Source organism: Bos indicus, chromosome 4 (genome assembly GCF_029378745.1).
Source record: "Bos indicus isolate NIAB-ARS_2022 breed Sahiwal x Tharparkar chromosome 4, NIAB-ARS_B.indTharparkar_mat_pri_1.0, whole genome shotgun sequence".
NCBI classification, from domain to species: Eukaryota; Metazoa; Chordata; class Mammalia; order Artiodactyla; family Bovidae; genus Bos; species Bos indicus.
Genome location: NC_091763.1, coordinates 44215137 through 44236566, shown reverse-complemented (window position 1 = coordinate 44236566; position 21430 = coordinate 44215137). Strand labels below are relative to the sequence as shown.

The window sequence follows — 21430 nt, the reverse complement described above, 5'->3', positions numbered from 1 at the left end:
TGCTATAAGAGATTCCTGTTTTCCAGAAACACAGGCAGAATCTTGAGGCTCAAAGCAAGCTGCTGACCACTTTCCTCTAATTCTATTTTACTCTTCCTTTGTACCATTTGCTCACCAATGACCTACCAAAGGAAATAGATTATCCTGCCTTTGTCACAGACATGGAAATAACTAGTGCTTAATGTAAGATACTAAGTTTGGAACATGGTGACTTTAGGCCCTATCAACCAGTTTATGGTAGACCCTATACCCCAGGAACAGAGTGATGCTTGAGCAACATGGCTCATTCTAGTGAGAGGAAATGTGTGTGGGGGTGTGTGTGTTTGGTGACTCTACCCTCACACCCTTTTGTCCCTTGGAATATTGGCCAGCATAGCCAACGGGTGCTCAGACCCAGCTGTGTCTGATGGGCCCTGGGGATGAAGTGACTTAACCACTGTTTTCAAAAACTGAAAAGGATAAATCATTCTTTGCAGGAGTTCTTGGAAGCTGAAACTCGCCAGCTGCCCAATGGTGTTTACACAACTGCGGAGCAGCGTCCAAATGCCTACATCCCAGAGGCAGAGGCCACTCTTCCTCTGCCAAAACCGTATGGCGCTCTGGCTCCTTTCAAACCCAGTGAACCTGGGGCTAACATAAGACACATAAGGAAACCTGTTATAAAGCCAATTGAAATCTGAACATGTGAACCAACCCAGGCTTCTGAAGGAGATACTTCAACCAGGCTTCTTCACATCCACAGCTGGAAAATGTCAGCAAACAGCCCTAAATTACAAACAAACACAGTATCCACAATTACCCAACAGACGACAACATATACTTCCTTCCATTCATACTCATCGATTTTTCTTTTTCACTCCATCTCTTGATTACATTTCAGAAATATATAGTAGTCTGAGTGTTATACAAATGCAATAAAAATAAATACCTTTTCAACAAAGTACAGAAATTGGCAGTGGTCTTTATTACAGAAAGAAAAGGAGATCCTGCTCAATATATTCATTTTAAAGAGAAAGAAAAAATGGTTTAAAAGAAAAATATCCCAAGTATCACAGGGGCATAACTCACTTTGTTAAGTAAATAGCTATACTGGAAGTTGATGTTGATAAATCTAAACTGAAAAGCAGTAAGGGACCTTGACTTTTTTAAAGTGACATTATAAGTGATTCTGTTTACAAACAAAGAATCCTTTTGTGCAAAACATTCATGCCCTATTTTACCTTTCTTAAAACTAGATTCTCCCCAATATTATAGGCAAATATACTTGTGATTACTTTCTTTTGATGCCAGATCTTTCAAAATTTCAATGAAAACATTTATAACTCTGCATGTGAAAGAGTTGAAACTGAGGCCAGTTTCACTTATTTCATTACTCTATATTGTATTGCACCCAAATGTACTTTCATGATTCTGTTTACTTTCTCATATAAAAATACACAAGTAGATTTGAAGCCTGTGGTTTTTCCACTCGTTAATATGCTCAAACTACTGTCATTTCATATTGATATCAGTTCCGAATTTAATTTCTCTACTCTGGGAGTGAGAAATATCACATTCGTTTGTTTTGCTAAATCAAACAAAATCTGTGCCAAGCCCCCACCTGATAGACTGGATCTACATTGAGACTGAATCTCCTCCTCAGTCTAGGAGTCCTGAACCTACCTGACTGCTTTGTGAAATCATTAAAAAGCAATTCCTTGGGAGTGCCTATAAGTGATGCTGTATAAGCTGTGGTTAATGCCAGAAAATACTGCATACTTACACACAGCTGCTGTGCTGTAGGATCAGTAATTAGGGATTCAAAAAACAAACACATAAGAGGTTTAACAATATCAAAAGGAAAAATAATTTGTAAAAATCAGAAAGGTTTGAATGCTTAAATATTACAACAATGCTACAGGTCTGGAGAGTGAGATACCACTGTGCACTGGAGTGGCCAGGGATCGATCACTCAGACGCAACTTTTTATCTGGCCCTTAAGCATAAATAAGATTTTAATAAGTGGAGGGGAATTCCAGGTGGGGAAATAACCTGAGCAAGACTTGGAAGTAAGAAGACAAAAGCCGTGCTCCAGGCCCAGTAAGCCAGCGTGGTATGAAGGGACACTAGTACTAGGGAAGTGTATGAGGCCAGGATGTTGGAGGTCTTACATGTCAAGGAGTTTGGAATTTACCCTGTAGTAAATGCCAAGTGCTGGAAGGATTATGAGGAAAGTGGTGATAGGATCAAACTAGTGTTTATCTCCGGAGAAGGCAATGGCACCCCACTCCAGTACTCTTGCCTGGAAAATCCCATGGACGGAGGAGCCTGGTAGGCTCCAGTTCATGGGGTCACTAAGAGTCGGGCACGACTGGGCGACTTCACTTTCACTCTTCACTTTCATGCATTGGAGAAGGAAATGGCAACCCACTCCAGTGTTCTTGCCTGGAGAATCCCAGGGACAGGGGAGCCTGGTGGGCTGCCGTCTATGGGGTCGTACAGAGTCGGACACGACTGAAGCGACTTAGCAGCAGCAGTGTTTATCTCAAATATGCGTCAGATGAATTAGACCAGAAAGCAACAGAAACAAACCTGGTGAGAAAGGGAAAGTGTAGGGAATGAAAAATAGTGACCTTATCAGGAGGAAAAATCAGCACCGCCTTGCTGATATGGCTCCAAGATTTTGAGCCTCAGTGACTGTGAAAGATTTAACCAAAACGGGAAATTCTGTAGGAAAGGATAATTTTTAGAATACAATGATGATTTTAGAAAAGCTTAATTATTATACCAGCTAGTGATGTTTGTAATCATTAAAATTTTACAAGTTCACTGAGGGAACAAAAAAAGGGTCATGGGCTTTTTTACAGGAAGCAGCTATATTATGGTCAGAATGTCACTGTAGAAGAGAAAGGGGAAAAAAAGAAAAGTGGGAGAACTCATTAGGCTTCATGGGGTTTGGGGAACATGTTCATGGACTCATGATTCTTGACAGGAATGAAAAGGCAAAGTTCAAAGAACAAAGGAGGCAGGCTAAAACTTTCAGTGTTTTTTTTAAATGCTGCTGCTGCTGCTGCTGCTAAGTCACTTCAGTTGTGTCCGACTCTGTGCAACCCCATAGACAGCAGCGCACTAGGCTCCTCTGTCCCTGGGATTCTCCAGGCAAGAATACTGGAGTGGGTTGCCATTTCCTTCTCCAATGCATGAAAGTGAAAAGTGAAAGTGAAGTCGCTCAGTCGTGCCAGACTCTTAGCAACCCCAGGCTCCTCCATCCATGGGATTTTCCAGGCAAGAGTACTGGAGTGGGGTGCCATCGCCTTCTCCTTTTTAAATGATGAGGTATGGCTAAATCAAACATCTATAAATATAAAAAAAAAACTCTTTACAATATTAAATACAGTTTCATCTGAACCTTCACAAAGACAAATCCTACTCTATGTATGTTCAAATTGTTGTATTCTACAAATTATTCTGTACTGGAATTAATATATCTCACTTTGTTTAAATTTAGTTTTTTAAAAAAGTATCCTCTTTCCAATAGAGTTTTTCTGCAACTTTTAATTTTTCTGCTTGTCACATACTCAATGACACATCTAATTTTTGTTTTTCTAAGCACTGTTCCTGCATTTTTGAAGCATATTTTATTTCAGAGTATAACAGAAGCTAACTTTTGGCCTATGAGAGTACTAGGAAGATCAGTCACTTGGAAGAATTTACACCATTGCATACCTCCTTGGACAGGTTGTCATTTCTCTACACTTGACTGTTCATCTGCTGTTCAAAATGGGATAAAGCACAATGGTTTAGTTCTAGCTGAACAAAGTATTATTAAACTGACCTTCAGAGGGCTCAACAAGGTACTCTGACTTTGGTTACCAATATAAAATATCGCTAAAGAATTCTCAATGAGAATGGAGCTAATAAGCAAGATTAAAATATTGGAAGCAGATATAACTGTATTTTCTCTTTATAATCCTAAAAGCATTGCGGTGTGTTTCAGAGCTGCTTCCTCTACAAATTTTGCATCCACATTGTCATGTCCTTCAAAAGCATACAGAGCTGAAAGAAAAAACAGAGAAAAGAGTTACTATGAGGTCATAGAACATTTATAATATGGTGCCTACAACTCACTGAAATCATAGTTATTTTATATCCTAGTAAAACGTATTATTCTGAGAATGTGTTGTTAAAATTTATTAATCTTCAGCACCAAGAAAGGCCATTCACACAAACCAAATGGGTTACAACTCTTAATTTTTTTAAAACCTGAAAGGTGGTTATTCCCTTGGTAATTTCTGTAGTAATTTCTTGCTAATTTACAGGTAGTAAACTGTATATTGCTAATTAAAACCAAATGCAGTAAGATCCTACTTACCAGTAAGGGACATTTTGGCAAGAAAAGGGTACACAGAAGTAAATAGAGACTGATGGATGTATCAAGGGAAAACAGGCAAATTCTGAGAAACAGAGGAGTGACTTACCTGGATTGGAGGACTCGATGTCTGTCAGGATGTGAATGAAGTAGTTCAGAGGCAGAAATTCTACACTGAATGACGACTTGTCCATTACAGAACTCCAGGGCTAAAAGGGAAACAGCTGTAAAGTCAGTTGATTCTCCAAAAAAGCATGAACTTAAAGTGGTAAGAACTATAAATTGCTGTCCATACTTCAGCACCAAGAAAGGCCATTCATAAAATGGACAAAGAAGCTCCAAAAAAACATATAGCAGGGCTCCGCTCCACACAGACTCACCTGTTTGTTGTAGTTCTGAAGCAGTCGCTTTACATGGTTCCGGGAAATTATATTAGAACTAACAGGATGATCCCAAAGTCGACAGATCTTCTGACCTGTAAGCTATTTTTGCAAATTAAAAAAATATGTAGAGGAGGATTTTTAGGGCAGTGAAAATACTCTGTATATACTACAATGAGAGATATCTCCTTATACATTTGTCCAAACTCACAGAATGACCAACACCAAGCATGAACCCTGATGTTATCTATGGACTTCAATGATTATGATGTGTTAGTGTGGGTTCATCCATTGTAGAAGATGGACCATTCTGGTGGGGGCTGTTGATAATGAGAGAGGTCGTGCATGTGTGGGGACAGGGGGTATATAGGAATCTCTGTACCTTCCACACTAAAAAAATTTAAGTCAGTAATTAAAAATATGGAAAAAGAGAGAGAGGAACCTATAGCTCTCAGCAATAAATAAATTTATCTTATATCTATTCATAATTTTACAAGCTGTATTCCAGCTAGTTAGTCTAAAAGATGTCATCTTTATAGTTAATGATCTTGGAGAAAGGCCATTTCCTATGAGGTATGCTTCTGAATTTTGAATAAATACTCCCTTAAACGCAACTCTGTGGAAAGCAATTTGTGCACTGATGTTGCCGAACTCTTTTTTTTTTTAAATGGAGTTCATCTGTTACTCTTCAAAACTGAGTATGTGCATGCCAACCCTAAGTGATATTTTAATATGAAGCTAAAGGTTATAGGCATGTACTCTGAAAATGTCTTGCCCAAAAATTTCAATTCCCTAAGAGTATAAGGGGGAAAAAAAAACATGTTCAGAAACCAAACTAAATGTTCAGAGATATTCCCCAGAGAGATCTAGCCATGGAAAATATGCTTTGTTTTCTATTCTTGCCTTTGCTTCGGTAAGCCTGTGAAGGTGAGAAGACGTTACAAAGCAAGATGATGAGGTCCCGAAAGGCATCAGACACCCCTTGGTGGGAGGATCATGCTAGAGATATGAGTGTTTACTGTATGTAAACAGCACAGAGCTGGCCAAGGCTCTCGGGGCCAGGAAGTCCACAGAGTTAGAGGCTCTGAAGACCTTGCAGTGGGATTTCTTAATTTCACAGCATTTCTGACTCAGAGAGCTAATATCCTCCACAAAAACAAGCAGTGCCTGTTTAACCCTTTCGCTCATGTTTCTCATCTTTCCTTCAACCCGGGAATGTTTTCCTGCCATGGCAGGAACAACAGTGGGAGGAAATACAGTTCCAGAACCTTCTGACCTCACCTGTATTTAAATTTATCAGTTTAAATGCCAAAAGCATGTGTTTCCCTTCTGCCTCCCCTCAGACTCACAGATGTAAATATTACTGTGGTTTCCTAAGAGGAGAAAATGGTTAAGCATTCTATGTGGTCTGTGCCAAGAAGCACACACACAGCCAGAGGGGCAAGTACTCGGTAGGCCCAGCAGGGGCAGCAGACAGAGGGGTGGGGATGGATGGGATTTCTTGGAAAAGGCTACAGCGTGAAAAATTCAATTGACTTCAACCCAAAAGCAAGTAAATGCTCTTCTTGTGAGAAAAAATTGAAGAAAGTACATGCCAAGGCTTAGAAAATAAAGTATACTTCAGGTTTACCGGAGGAAGCCGCATAATGATGCTGAATTTTAGTTTTTCATTTTTCTCTGTATTGTCCAGATCTACGAGAAAGTTAGAAATTGGCAAACAAAACAAAACAAAAAGAAAACAAAACAAAACAGAAATCTCCATTTTAATACCTGAGCAAGTTAATATTTCAGTGCTTCATCCTGATAACACGTCTCAACCTTGTTTTCCAAGATAAGTCTAACAACGCTATGAAAATATTAGTTTGTGTCTCTATGAATAAAAAAGGGATTTCTTAATGAAGCTGCTGCTATATATCATGGAACAGGGTTCTGAAACAGGCTGCTAGTCACAAAAGCAATTTTGCTAACTTAAAACACAAGGCACCTTGAGGAATGGCAAGTACTTCAATATATATTAACAAAACTCATCTATAAAATACCACAGTCAAATAATTTGATAGTTATTATATTATAGACCTTTTTTCAAGTTCAAATTCCCATAGGTACTGTATCTCTCATTTTTCCTTGCATTCCAAGTCTTACTTTGAGAGGACAGAGTTAATCAGCTGAAAGCAAGCCATTTTATGAGATTTTTCTTGAGAAACAAGCCTTCAGTCTCCTATCCTCAAGTACTCTCATGTACAGAAAAGGAGTCTAATAGTTGTGTGTGGATTGAGAAGCCCTTGAAGGGCTAAGGCACATTGGCCCAAGGATGGTTACGGGAAACGAACTGCACTCAGCAGGCCCAGCTGTGGAATCATGGAGCCCGTCTTCAGCTATAGACTGAAGCCAGAACATTAAACTGTGTGTGGGCCCTTCTGAGTGTGGCAGGGCCTGGAGTGACCACACAGTCGCACACCCACAAAGGCAGCCCTGGGGGTGCTGGGGGCTGGGATAAGGCAAACTCAGAGGCCTTACCTTTCATGAGCCTTGTGACAGCTGCTTCTGTGAGAAGTAATACTCCATGATCAATGTAATGCAACAGGTTATGCAAAGGCAGACAGCGGACGCCAAGGATCATGTGCAGAGTGTGAAAACCTGGGAAGAGAGATCCAGGATGATAAACATGGTCAGTCAGCATCTCCAGCCTCCCAGAGGAAATGAGTCTGGTGATGGCAGTAAAGCACTCAGCTCCCCGCTTGGTGCCTAGAGTCAAATAAATGCTTCTTGAAGACCCTTGAAGATAAGGTCCAAGGTTCCTTCTTTGTATTATCACAACTAAGTATGGTATATAGTAAGTTCCCAGTGAACATGTATTCCCTCCACCTTGTACATCTTCCTAGGCCAAAGTGAAGAAGAGTGCATAAAAATGGACTTTTTTTATACAGTTCTTTTATATAGTTTTTTTTTAAATACTTTTAATAGGTCTATAATTCAATGGTAAAATTGCAAAATAGAAAAATTAACAGAAGAGCTTCAAACTCCACATGCCCAGGCTAAGGCTGATGGCCAGGGACCATTTTATTGAAGGGGAAAATATTTGGACCAGAAGGGAATGCTTTTTAGGACTAATCTCTGGGTATGCCCTGGAGAAAGGCTTTTGGGGTCTCCTTGAACTAAGTCATAGAAAAGAAAAACTAAAATGATATGGTTAGATAGCTAAACCTATAGGAATTCAGTAAAAAGGCACTCTTAAGTCTCATGGGCAGGGCTACCCTAGTTCTCACAAAGCTAGAGCTCTAAGTCCACTATTAACACTAACCCAGACACACAACATCCATGGGAGAAGAAGATATCAGACTGGAAGAGAACCAGAAAAGCCCTCTTGCATGTCAGGTGAGAGGTGCTTTGAAGGGCTGATGCCATTCCTGACAGCGGAAATGCTGTGAGAGAACGTACAGACTGGAGAAGCAGCAAAAGCCCTGTGGGTCTGAGCAAACAGAGGCCAGAATTATGCTGTGCTGCTTACTAGATACAGGTAAGTAAGCCTTTCTGGTCTCTGTCTCTTCATCCCTCAAATAGACTCACCAGCACCTTTCCCGCAGGGCTGCTGTGAGAACTCGAGCCAGGTCTGTGAAGAGCCTGGCACACGGTCCAACAACCGTGACTAGTACCAGACACGTTCTGAGGTCTTTCATCTACGTACAGGCTCACTTGGTTCTCATATAACACCACGGGGTGGGTACTGCGCGATCCTTATTTTATAAATTGGGAAACCAAGATTCACAGGAGCTAAGAAAACTTCCCAGGATCATACAAATAGGAAGTGGCAGAGAGGACATTTGAACCCAGGCTGCAGCATTTTAGTCTAGGCTTTTAACCATGTTATCTTGCCTCAATAACTGGCATTAATGGAATAATATGAGCAGAGGCTCAAAGGTAAGAAAGTATGTGGCACATTCAGGAAAGAGTAAACAATCGGTTGGGTTAGAACACATGTGTAAGGGGAATAGTGGGAGGTAAGGCTGGAAAGGTTAATTTATTCAATCAACAGGCAAAGGGGCTGGGTGCGCAGTGATGAGAACAGGCATGACTGCTGCTCCCATCCACTTTCCAGTCTAAAGGGAAGACTGACAATCAAATAATCACAAAATAAATATACACTTTTTTAATGACCAGTTCTACGACGGAAAAGTAAAGGGTGCTCTGAATGTAGGTGTCAGGGATTGAATGCTGAATGACAGCAAGGAATCTGTCATCTAGTAAACTCTGGAGAGGCACTGGAAGCTTTTGAGCAGGATGGTTGGAGGTTCTGAATTTTACTTTCGGAATATTAACATAGCAATAGGCAAAGAATGGGCTTCCCTGATGGCTCAGCAGGTAAAGAATCTGCCTGCAGTGCAGGAGACACAGAAGATGGGGGTTCTATCTCTGGGTCATGAAGATCCCCTGGAGAAGGAAATGGCAACCCACTCCGGTATTCTTACTTGGGAAATTCCATGGACAGAGGAGCCTGGTGGACTACAGTCCATGGGGTCACAAAGAGTCAGACACTCTCTGCAGGCAAAGAATGGACAGGAGTGACAGTTTGCTACCACCAGAGGAATGAAGGCCTGCTGGGAGGCCAGGGCATGAACCTGTGCAGGAGGGATCGCGGACACTGATAGTGACAGGGAGGGAAGGGACTGGAGGGGCAATGTGATATGAACTGGCTTGGAAACTGATTAGATGTGGGTGGGGAATGACGAAGATTCACTGACTAGTCTGAAAGGCACACATGACGAAGACATGATGGCCAAAGACAGCTGGGACTTGGATTCAGAGAGGTCATAGAGCTTCTTTCTTCAAGCACATGAATCACGAGCAGAGGGAGACTTGAGTCCCATCACTGGCAACACTGAGGTCAGATAAAGTTCAGACTCTGCCCGCAAGCAAATGTTAATGGGCTGACAATGGGATGAATCTTCCAAAAGCCCTGATTCAAAAAAAAAAAAAAGATTCTACTAGATAATTAGAAACATGAGATTTTTCAAATGGATTTGGACAGTCTTCCCAAGATTAAAAAAGTTATGAGATTATTTCTGAAACAGAGTTTATAATAGGCTACTGATCTTATAGTTCTCTGGATTCAAAATCCCTCTCTAGCCCCACATCCATGTCCTAAAGATCCCTGATGCCCTTTCATCCTCTTTCCCAAGGGCACAGTCCCAAATTCAACAGCCCGTTCTTGGCTTCCGCTCAGCATGTCAGCTTTAAGCAACAGAGCAAACTGGGCAGAAGAAGGCATCAGTTCCAAAAGAGAGAGTTCTTCCGCCAGCCAACCCTAGTACTCATCCTCTAGGACTCTGGGCCTTCTCCAGGCAGTAAGGGGAACACAGGTCCCTTTTATATTGTAAATGCTCCAGCTCTAAACTATGACTTCCCTTCTGTGGGCCCCATTCACTTTTTGATCTTTAATTCCAGTTACATGTTCCTGTACTTGGAACTCAAACAGTTCTCATTAGTCCAGGGGGCCTGGAAAGCAAGTTCATTTACATATGAACGCACAAAAAGTAACCTGCATTTACACACACACACAATCCAGTGCCACTTCATATTAGAGAAGCATTTCAGAAAAAAAGAGAAAGAGAAACTGCTCTTCCTTACTTGATCCATGGACACCAGCCATTTAAGTCTTACTCATGATAATTCTCAGTCACTATGGGTAACGTTTTTCTGTTTTCTGTTGTTATCCATCTCTGTGAAGAAATGCAACGTTCCGTAGAAAGTGCATTTTTATGATCTCCCAGATAGAATATTATCCCCAGTGAGTCAGTTTTATTTATATATAAAAGGAGTTTAGATATCCATGGTGAACATTCCTCTACCAGGTCTATTGTATTAAAGACAAGCATTTAAGAATTTAAGCCAGAAAACCATACATAACTTTCATGAAATCCTTTCATTCTTTCTAGAGGGTACTTCACAATTCATATTCCATTTAAAACCTGCCATTCTTCTCATGAACCGTCACTTTCAGATCCCTACAAAGTCACAAGAAACTCCTTTTGTGCCTCCACTACAAGCAGATCTTGTAAGATAAGGTGTATGGATAGAGAAAGTATAATGGATTCCAGACTGTATCAGATACTTCACAAATGCCAAGAAGCTGAGATGTGCTGTGGGGATTTTCTGCACCCATAAATAGCCAATGTTTCAATATCAACTAATTCAACTGGATTTAGTTGAATTCAAGAGGCAGCACAGAATAGTAGTTAGAAGCATAGATTTTAGAGCCAAACTCTCTGGATTTGAGTGCTGCTCTGTTGCTCAATAGCTATGTGACTTTAGGCAAGTTAATTCCTTTCTGTGCCTCAATTTCACCATCTATAAGATAGGAATACTATTAAATGGAACTGTATGAAAGTGCCATCTTTGTTGGTCAAAAGCTGATTACATAGAAATAATTTAATGTGGTTCAATTTAAGCTCTTATCACTTAGCATCATTATGAAAATTAAATACGCTAATTTATGTAAAGTACTTAAAACAATACCTGGCACAAAAATGGATACCATATACAGTCAGTGGAAAATGAATGCACAAAGGAGCAAATTAATGAGGAATGGATGGGTAGATGTATAGGAAAGAACAAATTAAATAAAATTGGCTAATACCCCACACCCAAGGAGTGGTGGCTGCGCGGGCGCAGGAGGGCCTAGAGAAGCTACTCCATGTTCAAGGTTAGGAGGGGCGGTGGTGAGGAGATACCCCTCATCCAAGGTAAGGAGCAGCCTCTGTGCTTTGCTGGAACAGCCATGAAGAGATACCCCAAGTCCAAGGTAACAGAAACCCAAGTAAGACAGTAGGTATTGCAAGAGGGCATCAGAGGGCAGACACACTGAAACCATAATCACAGAAAACTAGTCAATCTAATCACACGGACCACAGCCTTGTCTAACTCAATGAAACTAAGCCTTGCCCTGTGGGGCCACCCAAGACCGGCGGGTCATGGTGGAGAGGTCTGACAGAATGTGGTCCACTGGAGAAGGGAATGGCAAACCACTTCAGTATTCTGACCTTGAGAACCCCATGAACAGTATGAAAAGGCAAAATGATAGGATACTGAAAGAGGAACTCCCCAGGTCGGTAGGTGCCCAATATGCTACTGGAGATCAGTGGAGAAATAACTCCAGAAAGAATGAAGGGATGGAGCCAAAGCAAAAACAATATCCAGTTGTGGATGTGACTGGTGATAGAAGCAAGGTCCCATGCTGTAAAGAGCAATATTGCATAGGAACCTGGAATGTCAGGTCCATGAATCAAGGCAAATTGGAAGTGGTCAAACAGGAGATGACAAGAGTGAATGTTGACATTCTAGGAATCAGCAAACTAAAATGGACTGGAATGGGTGAATTTAACTCAGATGACCATTATATCTACTACTATGGGCAGGAATCCCTTAGAAGAAATGGAGTAGCCATCATGGTCAACAAAAGAGTCCGAAATGCAGTACTTGGATGCAGTCTCAGAAACGACAGAATGATCTCTGTTCGTTTCCAAGGCAAACCATTCAATATCACTGTAATCCAAATCTATGCCCCAACCAGTAACACTGAAGAAGCTGAAGTTGAACGGTTCTATGAAGACCTATAAGACCTTTTAGAACTAACACCCAAAAAAGATGTCCTTTTCATTATAGGGGACTGGAATGCAAAAGTAGGAAGTCAAGAAACACCTGGGGTAACAGGCAAATTTGGTCTTGGAATATGGAATGAAGCAGGACAAAGGCCAATAGAGTTTTGCCAGGAGAACACACTGGTCATAGCAAACACCCTCTTCCAACAACACAAGAGAAGACTCTACACATGGACATCACCAGATGGTCAACACCGAAATCAGATTGATTATATTCCTTGCAGCCAAAGATGGAGAAGCTCTATAGAGTCAGCAAAAACAAGACCGGGAGCTGACTGTGCCTCAGATCATGAACTCCTTATTGCCAAATTCAGACTTAAATTGAAGAAAGTAGGGAAAACCACTAGACCATTCAGGTATGACCTAAATCAAATCCCTTCTGATTATACAGTGAAAGTGAGAAATAGATTTAAGAGACTAGATCTGATAGATAGAGTGCCTGATGAACTATGGACTGAGGTTCATGACATTGTACAGGAGACAGGGATCAAGACCATCCCCATGGAAAAGAAATGCAAAAAAGCAAAATGGCTGTCTGGGGAGGCCTTACAAATAGCTATGAAAAGAACAGAAGTGAAAAGCAAAGGAGAAAAGGAAAGATATAAGCATTTGAATGCAGAGTTCCAAAGAATAGCAAGAAGAGATAAATAAAGCCTTCCTCAGCGATCAATGCAAAGAAATAGAGGAAAACAACAGAATGGGAAAGACTAGAGATCTCTTCAAGAAAATTAGAGATACCAAGGGAACATTTCATGCAAAGATGGGCTCGATAAAGGACAGCAATGGTATGGACCTAACAGAAGCAGAAGATATTAAGAAGTGGTGGCAAGAACACACAGAAGAACTGTACAAAAAAGATCTTCATAACCCAGATAATCACGATGGTGTGATCACTGACCTAGAGCCAGACATCCTGGAATGTGAAGTCAAGTGGGCCTTAGAAAGCATCACTATGAACAAAGCTAGTGGAGGTGATGGAATTCCAGTTGAGCTATTTCAAATCCTGAAAGATGATGCTGTGAAAGTGCTGCACTCAATATGCCAGCAAATTTGGGAAACTCAGCGGTGGCCACAGGACTGGAGAAGGTCAGTTTTCATTCCAATCCCAAATAAAGGCAATGCCAAAGAATGCTCAAACTACCACACAATTGCACTCATCTCACACGTTAGTAAAGTAATTTTCAAAATTCTCCAAGCCAGGCTTCAGCAAGATGTGAACCGTGAACTTCCTGATGTTCAAGCAGGTTTTAGAAAAGGCAGAGGAACCAGAGATCAAATTGCAAACATCCGCTGGATCATTGAAAAAGCAAGAGAGTTCCAGAAAAACATCTATTTCTGCTTTATTGACTATGCCAAAGCCTTTGACTGTGTGGATCACAATAAACTGTGGAAAATTCTTTAAGAGATGGGAATACCAGACCACCTGACCTGCCTCTTGAGGAACCTATATGCAGGTCAGGAGGCAACAATTAGAACTGGACATGGAACAACAGACTGGTTCCAAATAGGAAAAGGAGTACGTCAAGGCTGTATATTGTCACCCTGCTTATTTAACTTATATGCAGAATACATCATGAGAAATGCTGGGATGGAAGAAGCACAAGCTGGAATCAAGATTTCCAAGAGAAATATCAATAACCTCAGATCTGCAGATGACACCACCCTTATGGCAGAAAGTGAAGAGGAACTCAAAAGCCTCTTGATGAAAGTGAAGGAGGAGAGTGAAAAAGTTGGCTTAAAGCTCAACATTCAGAAAACGAAGATCATGGCATCCGGTCCCATCACTTCATGGGAAATAGATGGGGAAACAGTGGAAACAGTGTCAGACTTTATTTTGGGGGGCTCCAAAATCACTGCAGATGGTGACTGCAGCCATGGAATTAAAAGATGCTTACTCCTTGGAAGGAAAGTTACGACCAACCTAGATAGCATATTCAAAAGCAGAGACATTACTTTGCCAACAAAGGTCCGTCTAGTCAAGGCTATGGTTTTTCCTGTGGTCATGTACGGATGTGAGAGTTGGACTGTGAAGAAAGCTGAGCGCCAAAGAATTGATGCTTTTGAACTGTGGTGTTGGAGAAGACTCTTGAGAGTCCCTTGGACTGCAAGGAGATCCAACCAGTCCATTCTAAAGGAGATCAGCCCTGGGATTTCTTTGGAAGGAATGATGCTAAATAGCTGAAATTCCAGTACTTTGGCCACCTCACGCAAAGAGTTGACTCAGTGGAAAAGAGTCTGATGCTGGGAGGGATTGGGGGCAGGAAGAGAAGGGGACGACAGAGGATGAGATGGCTGGATGGCATCACCGACTCGACGGATGTGAGTATGAGTGAACTCCGGGAGTTGGTGATGGACAGGGAGGCCTGGCGTGCTGCAGTTCATGGGGTCGCAAAGAGTCGGACACTACTGAGTGACTTCACTTTCACTTTTCACTTTCATGCATTGGAGAAGGAAATGGTAACCCACTCCAGTGTTATTGTCTGGAGAACCCCAGGGACCAGGGAGCCTGGTGGGCTGTTGTCTATGGGGTCGCACAGAGTCGGACATGACTGAAGCGACTTAGCAGCAGCAGCAGTAGCTACCATAAGCTTAAAATTCATCAGAACTTAAACATATTCAGCATAAGTTAAGCAGTTTAGAGTAAACAGGAGCTTATTTGTTTCTTAAAATGAATATTGATTTATATGCATATTTTCCCTAGTAGACTTTTGTTAATTTTTGGAACTGCTCTAACTACCAGCCCAGTACCTGGAATGTAATTGCTCAACAAATGTTTGTTGATTGAATTTAAAAATGACCAATTAAATGAATGATTGCAGACACATGTGCCAAGAGTGTTTTGAGACCTGATTTGGTCCTGTTTCAAAATCCCAAGGGAAGTTTTCTGTTTCCAAGGAACACATAAAAATCAACTCAATTTTTGAAACACAGCCAGGTTCACTTCCTTCTGAGTGTTAACTTTCTTGATCAGATAAACTAAGCCTGGACACATCAACGTAAGTTTTTCACTGGTTCAAAATATCCTAGACAGTTGCAAGGGGACCAGATTTGGCCCCCTAAAGTTGGTGACAAGCTACAGTACAGTTTAATAATCAGAAGAGAGTTTCTGGTTAACCACAGCTCCCTCGTCCATAGGGCCTTGAATCCAGGTAATAGTTACGGGCACTTAAGAAGACGGAGCAGGAGGCCATAAATCCTCCCCCAGGAAAGAGGAGATGGATTACATCACTGCAGTCTATACCCTCCTAAAAGACTTCTCCCATTTCCCCTGCCCAGTACTTCATCTTTCCAGAAAGGAACAGTAGCTGACTCCAAGCTCCCCTCATCTACTGAGAAAGCACGCGCCAGCAAGTTTCCATAGAAGTTAGACTTGGCTATTCTCTTGGCCTTCAATCTGCTCTTTAAAATATACAAGGCAGACTTCCCTGGTGGTCCAGTGGCTAGGACTCTGTGTGCTCCCAATACAGGGGGCCTGAGTTATATCCCCAGTCAGGGAACTAGATCCCAAATGCTGCAACTAAAGATTGCAGGTGTTATAACTAAGACTTGGTACAGCCAAATAAATAAATATCAAAAAAAAAAGAATCAGAGGAGATGTGATCAGCAGAGACCAACCTCAGACCCATCTCTTACACTGACATGAGACCAAAAATTTCTCCGACTCAGGAGGTCTCCTTCTTAAACTCATAATGTGCCAAAGTGCAGAAGAAAGAACAAATTTATTACAACAACAACAAAAAGCCAAGACTTACCAGGAGGCAGGGGTAAAAACAAAGTGTTAGTAGCTTCCAAAATCCTGGTCATGATGTGAAAGACCGCAAATTCAGCAGCACTCGCCTGTCTATTGCTGCAGGTCAAAGAACAAAGCAGCAATTCAGCCAAGCAGCTCATTTCCAAACCCCATTTGCACATAAGCAGTGGCTCTGAGTGCCACGTCCAGATGAAATTCATGCTATCAGTGAAAGGCAATACCCTATGGAAAGCTTCATAGATATGATGATGACCATCGTTGTAATGCCTAGAATCTAACGAGACAGTAGGCACATAAATGACAAATTGCGTTAACTCAAATTCCCCTTTTTGGCAGTACTGAGCTTATGTGCCCCTCCCTTCTCACCAAGCATATACCAAAGAAAGAGGACGGGTGAAGAAGCAGGGGCATAACTTTAAATGCTGAGTTCAGAACTAGGACGGATGGTGTAAGAACTTGTGAAAGTTACTTTCATCTACTAAGTTTAATCAAGGCTTTGCTAATACTAGCAGCAGAGTTGTTTAGCATTTTGCACACCAGAATAAAACAGAGCAAGAAATACTTGCGTACAAGTGGAGAGCCCAGGGATGAAGATTATGTTTCCTCCAACTGGCTTCCAGTATTTGGCAAATGAGATCCAGCTAGAGGGTAAAGAAAGTCTGTTAACCTCCGTTCACACCCTTTCCCCTCAGGAGCCCCTACTGCTCTGCTTCCATAGCTCTAACAGGCACATTCAGGGCAGCTGGCATTCAGGCTGTGCCTGGACATAGAACCAGCCTTTCAGAGGTCAATTCTGAAGCACTGGAATTCAAAATGGAAAGACTGAAAATGTGCAGCCACATCTAACAGAGCATCCACTGTCACTGTGGGTAGTGCCCCAGCGGGGCTTCCCCACCGCTAACTGGCCCCACCGCTCACAACACAGGCCCTCAATCACAGGCCTTTGTCCACCAGTGAAGGTCAAGTGCAACAGGGTTTTGCCTTAGGCCTGTTATGTGGCAAGGGTGACACGGTAGACAGCTGACAGAGGAAAGGCGATTTTGAACAGAATGGAGGTCCCGAGCATGGATTGTGAAGTAAAACTAGTTTCAAGTCAAGTTCTATATTTTACTAGCTTGTCAGCAATAGGACAGTGTTCAAGGAATTGTTATCAGGACCACAAATCCATGCACTGCACATGTAGGCAAAGGACAGGGAGCAAAATTAGGAAGAGTTTCCATATGAGCACAGACAGACACTATTTATTCTCAGTGATACAGATTCTCAGTTTCTCCCTGGCTGAAATCATGTAAGATAACACACAAGCAATATAATCAGGTTCTGCAGCAACTTCCCAGGATTTATTTTTAAAGGCTGTCCAGTCACCCTCCTAGGAGGGGACTGGGAGATGCAGATGTCTGCTTCTGGGCAGGGCAAGCAGCTTTGGCATCAGTCAGTGACTGCTGGGTTGGAAAGGCAGGGGGCACCAAGTCTCAGTTTTCTGAGACTACATTGCTACCATTTCTGGTCCTATTGGTTCTAGGAGATATTAGCACAAACTAGTGTCACATGGATGTTTTTTTTTTTAATATGATTAACTAAAGGGAAGACTGATGCTTGAAGAAAAACCCTAACACTCTGGAAGAGGACGTTTAAAGTCAACAGAAAGAAAGATGATACATGATATGATAAATAACTGTGCATTATGAAAGGACACGGAGAAGGCAATGGCACCCCACTCGAGTACTCTTGCCTGGAAAATCCCATGGATGGAGGAGCCTGGTGGGCTGCAGTCCATGGGGTCATGAAGAGTCGGACACGACTGAGAGACTTCCCTTTCACTTTTCACTTTCATGCATTGGAGAAGGAAATGGCAACCCACTCTAGGGTTCTTGCCTGGAGAATCCCAGGGACGGTGGAGCCTGATGGGCTGCTGTCTATGGGGTCACACAGAGTTGGACACGACCGAAGTGACTTAGCAGCAGTAGCAGCAGCATGAAAGGACAAAGACGGGGGCTTCCCTGGTGGCTCAATGGTAAAGAATCTACCGCCAGTGCAGAAGACACAGGTTTGATCGCTGGTCCAGGAGGATCCCACATGCTGCACAGCAACTAAACCCGTGCGCCACAACTATTGAGCCTGTGCTCTTGAGCTTGGTGATAGCAACTGTTGAACCTATGCACTGTTACTACTTAAGCCCATGCACCCTTGAGCCTGCGTTTGGCAACAAGAAGCTACCGCAATGAGAAGCTTACACACTGCAACAGAGGGTAGCCCCGACTTGCTGCAATTAGAGAAAAGCTTGCACAGCAATGAAGACCCAGCACAATCAAAAATAAATAAACAAAAAAAAATTTTTTTTTAAAGGACAGTGAAATCAAGTCAGTATCAACATAAGAAAGATCAGTAACACATTTGTAAAGTGAGCTCCTTTTCTACCACAAAGAATTATTACCTAAGAAAGTTCCAATGCCCTGCTTGTACACATTAGTATATGCAAATACCAACCTCTCCTAATATATTAAAAACTATAAAACTCAAACTTTGCTGTAGAAATTCAAATATATCATTTAAAAACAGATATCAGTGACTGCAATAAAAGGGGAAAACTATAAAAATTGAACATGAAATTAAATCAGGGCCATATCCAATAAATTGAATCTTCTGGAGTTCAATGCAAAAATATTTGTTCATATTTACACACTAGTCCTATCCAAACTAGAGAAATGGAGTATTGGAGGTTTTTTTTTTTCTCTTTCTTTATATTTAAATACTTAAAAAAATTTTTATCTATCATATTATTTCTAGATTCTAAGTAGGGTCAGGCCTCAGTTCCATACGCATTTTGAATGATACCAAGACAGGCTCAAATTTCAATCCAGCCTCATCACTTCTGTTTACACAAGGATCAGTGTTATTAAGTTCGATCACACAATTTCAATGAGTGGCTACCCAGTGAATGAGCTGCCAATCTCACCTGCAGATTCTAACGTGGTAGTATTTATACAACTGAGCTGGAATCTCGCCTAATTAGGCTGTTGGAGCTAATTAAGAATTGAAATTCAAGTTCTCTCACGTTTGCATAAACCTCCATGTATAGACATTACTACCTACAGTTTAATAAGGAGCTGGAAAATGCCAAGATGACATGAACATTTGGCACCCATGCTGAATTCATCACTGTTCCATACATATGTAAACATATATATGCACTGGTCCATAAACATATATAACCACTACTGGAAGGGAAAAATAAACCATTTCCAAGGCCTGTTCTCCTTGTTTTTTGGTTCTTTTCCCCCTTTCTTCAATCTACAGCATCATATATACAGGTTTGAGGACAGGAGAGATCCAAAATCCTAATATGAAAAACATACTGAACCACATACTGGAAACTATACACCAGGGGACCAAGGAGGTGGGTTGGGGGAAGGGTGCACGGGTAGAGAAGATAAAGCAAAACCAACCAGTTTTGAAACGTAGTCCAGAACCATCTGTTCAATTTTTCTCTTTTCTACACCCTGTAGATGTCTCAAAAGATGCTCTCTTAGTTCAGACACCATCTGAAAACAGAATGTAGATAAGTCACAACCTACCCACTCACACCTGCAAGTGGTTTGAATTCATTTATTAACATTCCCTATTAATATGAAAAATATTGGACCTGAAGATCCCACTAGCAGAAATGTATAACCCATGATGTTCCTTTGATGGGCATAAATCAGGCGGCACTACCATTTTCCTCAAGAGGAATGACTTATGATACACCCAAAGCCCAGTGAGCAGCTGAGAGTCAGGCTGCCTGACTGTTAGAATTCTCCAAAGCAGCCAGTGGAAGTTAGCCAGTGGAAATCACTAGGCTCAGCAGTCAAAAGCTTTGGGATCTACCAAAGGATTGAAGTCTCCTGCTCCTGGCTCTGGAGAACTAACAGGAGCAACTCTAAACATGGAAAGTCTATGCTAACGGGAAGGAACAGGGTTTGGATGTTTGGAAGGACAGAGGCTGGAATAAAAAGGAAATGCCCTAGGTACCTCCCTCTGTGCAATGGCTTATACATTCCACGCAGTTCCCTGACATGCAAAGGTATGGAAAAATTTATTCTAGTGCCTCCAAATGGGCTTGTTTCTATAGTCGCACTGTTAGGACCATCCCTGGGGCTCCCCAATTAGTGTAGCATTCCTAGCTTTTCTCTTCCCTTCTTCCTTTTCTTGTCTCTTTTGTCTAAATGCCTTGCTCAGCAACAGACCCTCTTGGCTAGAGAAACCTTTGTACCAATAAACACCATGGGAATTGTACAACTAACAACACACACACATGTATATATGTATCTTCTATTAATATCTAAGCAGATTTATAATAGACACCCTGGGCAAAACTAAGCCCATGGCATCCTGGGCCAAGACAGAGTGGTATATTATTTCAGTCTCCTGCATGTATTAAATGATAAAGCTTTTAAAAAAAAAACATTATTTTTTTCTGCATGAAATATGATGCATATTCTTCCCATTTTAATTTTTCTATAATAATCATATAGATGAAAACTTACATTGCTCATAATCCTACCATTTATATTAACATTTTGGTTTTTTACTTTCCTTTTTTCCAGGGTGTATAGTCATTCTAATATTTTACAATCTGCTTTTTTATTTAATAGTTTGTCATTAAATATTCTTTATCACACTAGTTGTAATAGTTGTACAGTAACCAATTTTATGAAAAAATACTATAATTGAACTGTTTATTCCCTTCTTATACATATGGAATATTTATTACTATTAATAATACCACCAAAAACTTTGTATACAAGGGTTGTTTGTCATATCCTTGATTATTTTGTCAGGCTAAATTCCTAGAAATGGAATTTCTTGGGTCCTGTACTTAGACTTAACAGAGACATTACTGAAATGCCTTCTACTGAGATTATATTAATACTAATTTCAAATTCCATTGGATGAGACTGTCAAATCCCCCATACTATGACCCTTCCTAATATAATTTTTAATTTTTGTCAATTTGATAGGCAAAAACAACAAACAAATACTTATTCTGTTTGTCATTTGGTTATAGCAATGTTAAGTATTGTTTTTCTTTCTCTGCCCCAACTCGAGATATTTTCAGCCTAAACTAACTTTTGAAAATTCATTGGTAACAGTTTTTGTCCATTTCCCTTCTGGTATGTTGTTTTCTTACTGATTTATAAGCTTTATTTATATGCCAAATGTTATCCTTTTATCACATTATGTGGCAAATATTTTTTTCTAAATATTATTGCTTGCCTTATTGTTGTTCTGTTTCAAGATTTCAATCAATCTTCTA

The 21430-nt window shown here is 41.0% G+C and overlaps 2 protein-coding genes across 4 annotated transcripts in view; one reads left to right on the top strand and one right to left on the bottom strand.

Annotated features, from left to right (window-relative positions):
* Positions 1-958, top strand: part of CCDC146 (coiled-coil domain containing 146) — a 139897-nt gene extending 138939 nt beyond the window's left edge. Inside the window, exon 19 of the mRNA XM_019958620.2 lies at positions 477-958. Coding sequence (XP_019814179.2) covers positions 477-680 — 204 coding nt within the window. The 3' untranslated portion in view covers positions 681-958. The remainder of the gene's footprint in view (positions 1-476) is intronic.
* GSAP (gamma-secretase activating protein) overlaps positions 942-21430 on the bottom strand; it is a 101117-nt gene continuing 80628 nt past the window's right edge. For all 3 annotated transcript variants that reach the window (XM_070787702.1, XM_070787701.1, XM_070787703.1), the window contains 8 exons: positions 19581-19676; positions 16705-16775; positions 16136-16230; positions 7246-7365; positions 6359-6420; positions 4729-4830; positions 4458-4557; positions 942-4035 (listed from right to left, as the gene is read on the bottom strand). In XM_070787702.1, coding sequence (XP_070643803.1) covers positions 3944-4035; positions 4458-4557; positions 4729-4830; positions 6359-6420; positions 7246-7365; positions 16136-16230; positions 16705-16775; positions 19581-19676 — 738 coding nt within the window. In that variant the 3' untranslated portion in view covers positions 942-3943. The remainder of the gene's footprint in view (positions 4036-4457; positions 4558-4728; positions 4831-6358; positions 6421-7245; positions 7366-16135; positions 16231-16704; positions 16776-19580; positions 19677-21430) is intronic.